This window comes from Lycium barbarum, chromosome 8 (genome assembly GCF_019175385.1).
Source record: "Lycium barbarum isolate Lr01 chromosome 8, ASM1917538v2, whole genome shotgun sequence".
NCBI lineage: Eukaryota > Viridiplantae > Streptophyta > Magnoliopsida > Solanales > Solanaceae > Lycium > Lycium barbarum.
The window spans coordinates 84,920,183-84,929,887 of NC_083344.1; the positions used below are offsets into that span (position 1 = coordinate 84,920,183).

At 38.0% G+C, this 9,705-nt stretch overlaps 1 protein-coding gene across 1 annotated transcript; it reads left to right on the forward strand.

The window, feature by feature from the left end:
- Positions 1-5,860: 5,860 nt before the first annotated feature.
- On the forward strand, positions 5,861-8,181 carry LOC132607918 (uncharacterized). The gene is made up of 3 exons (XM_060321999.1): positions 5,861-6,108; positions 6,967-7,174; positions 7,858-8,181. The coding sequence occupies exons 1-3, from the start codon at positions 5,861-5,863 to the stop codon at positions 8,179-8,181; spliced, it is 780 nt and encodes a 259-aa protein (XP_060177982.1).
- Positions 8,182-9,705: the final 1,524 nt, after the last annotated feature.

Below are 9,705 nucleotides of genomic sequence, written 5' to 3' on the forward strand. Positions count from 1 at the left end.
TGCAGAGTTTGCTACCGGATCCACATCAGCACCTAGCAAGTGATTCCCGAGGCTTCTAGTTCGAGTTTCTAGGGTGAGCGTAGTTCCAAATTCACAGCTCGAAAAACTCTTCTCTTATGATAGTTGTCCCTTGTTTCGAGACAGTATTTCAGACATTTATGTATTTTCCATATTCAGACTTATGTTAGATTTGTAGTAGCTCTTGTACAGTTACAGACTAGATCTCCTTGAGGTGTTGTAGTATTTTCCGCACTTATAGATATATTTATATGATTTGAGACTGTTTAGTACTTATATTTTCTTCTGCACGATTATTTGAATTGTTGAGTAAGGGAAGGGTTCACCCACCAGGGGGGATTGTGTGGGTGCCCGCTCAACCCACGAGTGGGGTCGTGACACTCCGTCCCAATTTATTTGATATAGTTTGACTAGGCACGGAATTTAACAAAGAAATGAAGAATTTTGAAACTTAGTATTTCTAAATATTCGCACTTTCAAGCAGTGTCCATGCAATCATAAATATTGTTGGTGACTATAAAAGAAAACATTACAAAAGAAACATCAATTCAATATAACAAAGCAATGTTTCCAACGACTTCAATTATACAGGTTTTTTAATGTATCAAATATACAACTTGATAACTTTCTTGTGTTTTGCTATTCCAGCAACATATAATTTTAATTTGAGTATGTGCAAAGTGGTTATGGTTGCAAATATTTCATGTCTAAAAAAATTCTTATCTTTAAGAAACGGTTGTCTCCTTTTTTGTTACATACATACTAAGAAGTTTCTGTCAAATGAAAGTAACATTTTGTAGAAATTGTACAAAAGTTCGATCAACATAAGTCTTCCTTATGATGGATAGCTGATCGTCGTCAATTTCATGGTATATATACATTTGCAAAAAAATAGTATTTAATTATTGGGATAGAATACTAAATAATTATCGATGCACGTAGATCATAGTTACACGTGCATGTGTCTGTTTCAAAATAATATGTTCCCCTTCATAACTGCATTTGACATAACAATAATAGATGTAATATAATACATATCAACTTAATAGGATAACCAGTAACAAAATCCATCTAAGAATGGTAAGAAAATACTATTTAAGATTTTCATTATTGTTAGAGAACTCATACACAAAAATAGGGAGCATTTCTTAACCAAATATTACACATACTTAATACACTAGACGAATATTCACATAAAAAAACAATGAATAAAAGAAAATTACCGATCAAAATTGCAACTTCAGAGTTATGCTTCTACTGTTTTTTTAGAAAAGTTCCTATATATCATTTACCATTATGTTCTTGATTGACTCTGTATACGGTGAAATATTACGTTACATGTGGCACAAGTTGCTAGCGACACGTGACAGTTGAGAGCAGTCAAAGATACATTTCATGCTAGAACCCGAAGGAATTGATTCCATGTGAACCCCAAGCCAAGATTATGAAAAATTGCCACAGATCATTTATGAGTTCTAGGCGTTACATATCCGGTCCGGATATGTAGCCAAACGTTATGCTTTTGTAATTAAGTAGCATTTATTGGTCATTATTATCCATTATGAGGCATGATCCACGGCTTAATGCTGATGATTATCACCTATAAAAGGAGTCTAACCTCAGTGTTAGAGGGCATCCAATTCTAGCTTAACAATTTATATTCACGCTTAAAAGCAAATTACATTACTCTTGTCCATTTGTTGTATCGGACTCAAAGTGTTCTTTAAGGGGAAGTGTTCATCCGGAGTTATCCCCACTAAGAGATTCCTCCAAGTTCCTACGACCCAGGCTTATTTTATTATATTCTTGGTTTATATTTACTTGATTTTATCGCTAATTGCTATTATTTTATACTTTTCTATAACAAATCAACTCATGTATCCTTTAAACCACTAAAGAAATTCAACTGTACCTTTTTTGGGGTAAATAGTTTGACGCCCACCGTGGGGCCAAGGATAATTGTGATATTGTTTTGTTGCTCTAATTACCTTACTAATCACTCATAACTTTGTGAAATCAGGTAACAGGAAATTATGGAAAACACTAGAAATCAAGTCAATGATTTGTTGAACAACACAACTGTTCAAGAGATTGACCCAGTTACAGGAGAAGTCCGGGCAAGAAATAATGAACCCATAGTTTCTCTTCAGGGATCCAAATACACCGAGAATGATTCAAACCCAAATGACGATGATGACGTTGAGGACAAAGTAAGGTCGCCGGGTCGGATCTAGCAAAAATGTTTGATATACTAGAACAGCAGCAAAAGGCAATTGCTGACTTATAAAAGAAGAAACGAGAAACCGGTGCACATTTCGATGAATACAGCGGTGGGTCAAGGTTAAGGAAGCAGCAATGGCTTTGGCAACAACGGTTCCGGTGACAATGCGGCACCGGAAGTCATGCAGTACCTCAAGGCTCTATTCAGTCGATTGGAAAAGAATGAAAAGGAGTTGAATGGACGGTTAGACTAGAACGAGAAAGAGTTCAAGGAATTTAACTCATGGATAGATCAGATCCCAAGGGCACCACCGGTGTTGAAAGGGACAGATTCAAAAAGATATGTTCAGTTGTCGTTCCCACCAAGTGTGGCACCAAAGTTGATCCCTAAGAGGTTCAAGATGTCGGATCTGCCTAAATATGATGGAACCACAGACCCTCAGGAACATGTGATGTCGTATACTTGCGCTGTGATGAAATTGAACCGGTTTATTGATAAAGTTTGGGGAAACATTGTCTAAAGGGGCAATGACATGGTATTCGTTACTTCCTGAGCATTCTATTAACTCTTTTGAAATGCTTGCAAATTCTTTTATCAAGGCATATGCCAAAGCGAAAAAGGTGTCTGCAAGAAGGGCAAATATCTTTAAAATAGCCATAAGGACAAGGAACTGTTGCGGAAATTCGTGAAAAGATTCCAAACAGAGCGTATGTTGTTTCCTTTAGTACCGGATGAATGGGCAGTAGAGGTTTTCGCCAAGAGTTTGAACCCGAAAAGCTCAAGTACTTATTTGAAATTGAGGAAAACTTACTGGAATTCCCTGTGATAAGTCAAAAATCTGGGTGGAAGCTGATCAGTTGGGGCTACCGGCCGGGTCGATGGGTCGAAGTTGATACCATGAAAATCCCCAAGAGAGGTGTTGATTCTGAGCTAAGGTCATTGAGGGATAGGTATCAACCGTATGGCCCACCAGAAAGGTCCCACTCGAGGTCAGAACGAGGTCGAGGTAATCAGTACGAAAATCTAGGCTTTGACAGAAGGAGTGATTGGGGCCAAAGCACTAGGAATTTGCATACAAAAATCAAAGCAGGTGTTTTGACAGCCAACAACGTCAAAAACCCAAGGTTGTATGAATATAACTTTAACATCGACGTGATCGGGTTGGTCGCAGCCCTTGGAAATATTAGGGATACGAGGTGGCCTAAGCCTATACGGTCGGATCCTAGCCAAAGGGATCCAAATCTGATTTATGATTACCACGAGACTCACAGACATCGGACAACTGATTACCATCACGTTCGGGGTGAATGTGCGCGGTTGTTGAAGAATCGTCACTTAAGGGAATTCTTGAGTGATCGGGCTAAAGAAAACTATGGAAAGAGAAGGGATTCAGGCAAGCAAGTGGAGCAGGTTGAGCCTCATCATGTGATTAACATGATTGTGGTGGAACCGAGATAGCAGGGACACCCTTTGCAACGAAGAGGACTAAGGTGACAATAACTCGGGAGAAACGATCTCGGGATTTAATACATGAGGGAGTGGTAACATTCACTGCTAAAGATGCAAATGGCGTTACTTTTCTGCATAATGACACATTGGTAATTTCTATTACCGTCGATTATTTTCAAGTTAAACTTATTTTGATTGATCCAGGTAGCTCGGCCAACATCATTCGGTCAAAGGCCGTAGAGTTGTTGGCAATACTGGGCAAGCTAACGTCATCCTGAAGAGTTCTTAATGGATTCAACAATGTAAGTGAAATGACGAAGGGGGAAATTGTGTTGCCAGTTAAAGCGGGTGGTATTGTCAAGAAAATAAGGTTCTATGTCATAAACGGTGACATGAGATACAATGCTATCTTTGGAAGGACTTGGATTCATGATATGAAGGCGGTGCCTTCGACGCTGCACTTGCTACTGAAATTTCCAACACCAAAAGGAATCAGTCAGATCCGGGGTAAACAACCGGCGGCGAAGGAGATGTTCGCCATCGAGGCACCTACAGAGCAAAAAGTGGAACCAACGAATGGAAAGGCGCCGGTTGTGGAAGAAAAGGAGAAATATAAACTAAAGGAGATTGGACCAGTAGGAATTAAGGTAGCAGAACCTTTAGTGATATTTATTTTTTCATTTTGTATCTTTTCTATTTTATTTTTGAATTTAAATTTTTACATCAGAATTGGATTCTGTTTGATTGTATTTGATTGTATTCACCCGACAGAATCTAAATAGCTGACAAGGAATTCCATTAATAACTAGTCGTTTTGATCCTTTGGAACAACTCGATGAATTTAGTAGATCGTTTTAGGAGGCCCTAATGACTATAGATCAAACCCGAAGATTAATGATGAAAGGTTGATTTGTTTATCTGTAATTGAAAAAATCAATATCGATTGGATCCATTAATATGCGTTTTTCTTTCATCTACTTAAACGATTCCCGTGAATAAACTTATAGGAATAATTGGATTTATCTTAGTTACAAGCAATAAATAATAATGAAGAAATGAAAATTATACAATTTTTTTGCATTTTTCATTTTTACATTTTTATAGGGCTATTCATACTCGTACCGTAGACCTTCTCGGTAAAACAAACCAAACTTATTATTATTAAAAAGATATGAACTGTTTCAAAGACCCAACATGCATTTTTTTATTTTTTTTGCATTGGGCTCTTTCATTAACTGACATAAATATCAGTTAGTCAGCCCTTTTTTTTCTTGACAGAAAAAAAGATAGTTGTATATTTAGATTCCCCTATTCTATTCCCTAAGTTAAGTAATTCTCTTGAGCCACCCACCATATACATTTATACATTGCTTTGGGCCTGTAGGAATTAAGGCAGCAGACCCGATCGAAAGCAAGGTAATGGGTCCGGAAAAATAAGAGGTCGAAGAAGAAGATTCTCATAGGGTTTTGAGGCCAATCGTTGTGTTGGATGATTCGGATGCCACAAATTCGACTATAGAGGAGCTCGAACAAGTTGTCTTATTCGTGCACTGGCCTGAAAGGAAGGTATATCTGGGCACCGAATTGTCTCCGGGGCTCAAGCTTAAGCTAATTGATTTTCTTAAAGCAAATGTAAATTGCTTTGCATGGTCCCATTTAGACATGACAGGTATACCACCGGAGATTACAACTCACAACTTGAGCTTAGACATAAGGTTTACTTCGGTGAAGCAAAAAAGAAGACCAATCATAGAGCACAAGATCAAGTTTGTCGAAGAGGAGGTAATCAAATTATTAAGCATAGGATCTATTAGGGAGGTTGAATACTCTGAGTGGTTGGAAAACATAGTGGTAGTGCCTAAAAAAGAAAATAAGTTAGGAATGTGTATAGATTTTAAAATTTTAAATAAAGCCTGCATGAAGGATTCATTCCCTCTACCGCACATTAATCAGACGATTGATGCCACGGTCGGGCATGAAATGTTACGTTTTCTCGATGCTTACTCTGAGTATAATCAAATCAGGATGAATCTAGAGGACCAAGAGAAAACTTCTTTTATCACTACATACGAGACTTATTGTTATAATGTTATGCCTTTTGTCTTAAAAAATGCCGGTGCAACTTACCAACGCCTAATAAATCACATGTTCGAGGAACAAGTAGGTAAAACTATGGAAGTATACATTGACGATATGTTGGTCAAGTCTCTAGATTTAGAGGACCATCTGAAGCATTTGCAGGAAACCTTTAAGATCCTCAGGAAGTACAGCATGAAGTTGAATCCGGAAAAGTGCACCTTCGGGGTTGGTTCCGGTAAGTTCCTTGGTTTCTTGGTGTCAAATAGAGGGATCAAACTTAATCCAGACAAAATTAAAGCAATAGAGGATATCCCGGAGGTGCTGGAAGATGCAAAGGTCATGTAGAGATTAACCAGCAGGCTGGTGGTGTTGAGTCGGTTCATTTCCCGATCGTCCGAAAAAATCCATAGGTTTTTCTCACTTCTAAAAAAGAAGAATGATTTCGAGTGGACTCTGGAGTGTCAATAAGCGCTAAGGGACTTGAAAACATACCTCTTGAGTCTTCTATTTCTGGAAAAATTGAAGGCAGATGACTAGATACTATTATACTTGGTCGTGTCCGAGGTAGTAAAAGTGCAGTACTTGTTCGGGAGGAAAAGGGTACGCAATTCCCTATGTATTATGTCAGTAAGTCATTAGCGAGTGCGAATAATAGGTATCCACACTTAGGAAAATTGGCTTTAGCACTAGTAACAGCGGCCAGAAAACTAAGGCCTTATTTTCAATGACATCCCATTTGTGGAGTAACGACTTACCCATTAAGGAACATATTGCATACACCTGAAATTTCGGGGAGCTTAGCCAAATGGATTGTAGAGATTAGCGGGTATGACATAGAGTATAGGCCTCGAACGGCTATAAAATCCCAGGTTTTGGCTAACTTCGTTGCTGATTTAAGCCCGGGGATGCTTCCCAAGGTAGAAAGAGTTTATAATTTCCTCCGAGTGATGCTGGAAACTGGACCTTATTTATGGATGGAGCTACCAAGTGAAAGGGTCCGGATTGGGTATAGTGCTCAAGACTCACTCCGGAGACATCATTAGGCAAGCTATTAAAATGGTGCAATTGACTAACAATGAAGCCGAGTATGAGGCGATGATTGTAGGTTTGGAATTGGCTCGGAGTCTGGGAGCTGAAATCATTGAAGCAACAAGTTATTCTCTCCTGGTTTTCAATTAAGTGAATGAGGTATTTGATAGGAAAGATGAAAGAATGCAAAGGTACTCAGACAAAATACAAGTATTATTGCGCTATTTCAAGGAAGGGACGTTAGAGCATGTGTCGCGAGAACACAACGCGGAAGCCGATGATTTGGAAAATTTGATGTCGTCAACTGATGCCAGAGGGATTAACTCTAATAACGCAGTGCAATTGCTAAATTTAGTATTAGATTCTAGCCATGACAAAGTAAATTCCACGAGTTGACCTTGGGATTGGCGGAACAAATACATGACTACTTGCATGATGACAAGTTGCCGGATGATGCAAAGGAATCCCAAGCTCTGCGAATGAAGGCTGCTCGGTACTGCTTTTATAAGGGTCAGTTATATAGAAGGTTGTTTTATGGTCCGTTGGCGAGATGTTTAAGCCAGGGGGAGACAGATTATGTAATGAGAGAAGTGCATAAAGGAGTTTGTGGAAATCACTTCGGGGCTGATTTATTGGTCCGCAAGTTGGGTTGGTTACTATTGGTCCCAAATGGAAGAGGATGCAAAAAAATATTGTCCGAAAATGCGACAAGTGCAATGATACGCCCCAATGATATATTAGCCAGCCGAACTCTTATACCCAGTAATATCCCCTTGGCCATTTATGAAATGGGGGATGGATATTGTTAGACCATTACCAGCAGTAGTCGGCCAGGTAAAATTCCTGTTAATTATCACTAACTACTTTTCTAAATGGATGGAAGCTGAAGCTTACAAGAAAATGCGAGAAAAAGAGGTTATTGACTTCATTACGACCACATAATATGTCATTTTGGAGTACCGAAGGAAATAGCCTATGATAATGGGCCATAGTTTGTGGGGAAAAAGAGAATATAATTCTTTGAGGGATTGAAAATCAAGAGAATTACTTCCACTCCATAGCATCCAAGTGCAAACGGTCAAGCTCAGTCAACTTACAAAACGATTGTGCAAAGTTTGAGGAAAAGGTTAGAGTCAGCAAAAAGTAGATGGAGAGAAGTATTACCACAAGAGTTTTGGGCTCATCGAACAATAACAAAGTCAAGTACCAGTGAAACTCCATTCTCATTAGTTTACGGAGCTGAAGCTTTGATTCTGGTGGAGATATGGAAGCCAAGTTTACGTTACAGTCATGCGAATGAAAAAGATAATAGTGAAGCATTGTCAGTCAACTTGGATCCGTTGGAAGAATACCGTGAAACGGCTTTGCTCCGAATTGTAGCATAAAAGCAAAGGATGAGAAAATATTACAATTGCCAGACCAATCTCAAATACTTTCAAGTAGGGGATTTGGTCCTGCGGAAGGTCACCCTTAACACCAGAGACTTAAACGTTGGGAAGCTAGGTTCGAACTGGGAGGGGACTTACCAGTTTGCAAGCATTATCGGAAAAGACTCGTGCCAACTTGAAAAAGAGGACAGAACCAAACTATCCAGTAGTTGGAATGTTAGCCATCTGAAGCGATATTACTGTTAAGGGTATGTTTCTTTCCCTTTTAGTTCGTTATTTGCTTTGCACTAACGCGTTTTACAATAGAAAGGAGGACTTATTTTAGTGAAGAAAAGAAGAAAAGCATTTGAAAACCGTTCATAATATACTAAAAACATGTGTTGCACTCTTTTTCCCTTAGACCCGTTTTTATCCCAAAAAGGGTTTTACTGGCGAGGTTTTTAACGAGGAAGAAGACCTTGGTCGATGGAAAATCAACAAACTCCCTAATGATAAATGGAAGGAACAATGGAAAGAATATAATGGTTGTTCACATCATTAAACATAAGAAGTCGGCGCCAAATGTAATCCCTTGTTTTGTTTCGTTTATAATTGTAAAATTGCAAAGTGAAATTCACGAGTCAATGAAAATAGAGTCTTCTCCGCTCATATTTCGTCTCGTTATAATATATACTTGGTTGTTTGTCTTAAAACATAACCAAAGTTAATTGTTAAGAATAAGCATAGATTCCAACGAATATGCCCAAAAGTGAATCAGAGATGTCCTATTCATAAGTATAAATACAAGACCCTTATTAGTAACTTTTTTTCGGATGAATTTTTCCCGATCAAAGTAAAAACTAGTTCCGGTAATACTTGTGTTCGGAAGAAATTTACCCGAATAAAATTAAAAGTCGGATGAAAAATTTCCGGCACTTACACAAAAAAGTTAGTCGTCATTACTAAATATGATAAGACTTGTTATCGATCAAAATTAAGGTTGAATATGACACTTTCGATGTTAAGGCAGAAAGATAAAATTCTTCATGTGATAAAAATCAAAGTGAGTAAACTTGTTCTTCAGTTAAGAAACTTTCGTTGAAGCTATTTATCATAGTAAAAAAGTTTTTTTTTTATAAGTTGAAGGAAGTTATTTATGAGCAATGATTCGTCAAAATTAAAATATTCTTTGGCAAGTTTGTCCGGATGACAAATGCATATAATTTTATGCTTGAAAAAAAAAAGTAAAAGATAACGATGTGAAACAAAAGTTCCACTGATTAAGGAGTCCAAAGGACCAACAAAAAATTACAAAACAAAAGAAAGATAAAATTATTCTTCTGGGCACAGGTTCCCCTCAGCAAATTCTGCAGGATCGGGATTGACCAAGTTGGTCGGAGGACGAAAAAGATCCGGGCTCAATGGTTTATTGACGAGCTCAAAACACAGTATAAATTAAGCGATTCGCTAGTCAAAGATAGTATAGTTTAAGATTGTCTCCATATTTATTGGTACAAATAATTATTCAAACGGAACCTTGTT

Coding starts and splice junctions, on each gene's coding strand:
- LOC132607918 (XM_060321999.1), top strand. CDS start 5,861: ATGGAAGTATACATTGACGATATGTTGGTCAAGTCTCTAGATTTAGAG. Junction 6,109..6,966: donor CTGGAAGATGCAAAGGTCAT/GTAGAGATTAAC, acceptor GGTATTTGATAG/GAAAGATGAAAGAATGCAAA. Junction 7,175..7,857: donor TAGATTCTAGCCATGACAAA/GTAAATTCCACG, acceptor TCCACTCCATAG/CATCCAAGTGCAAACGGTCA.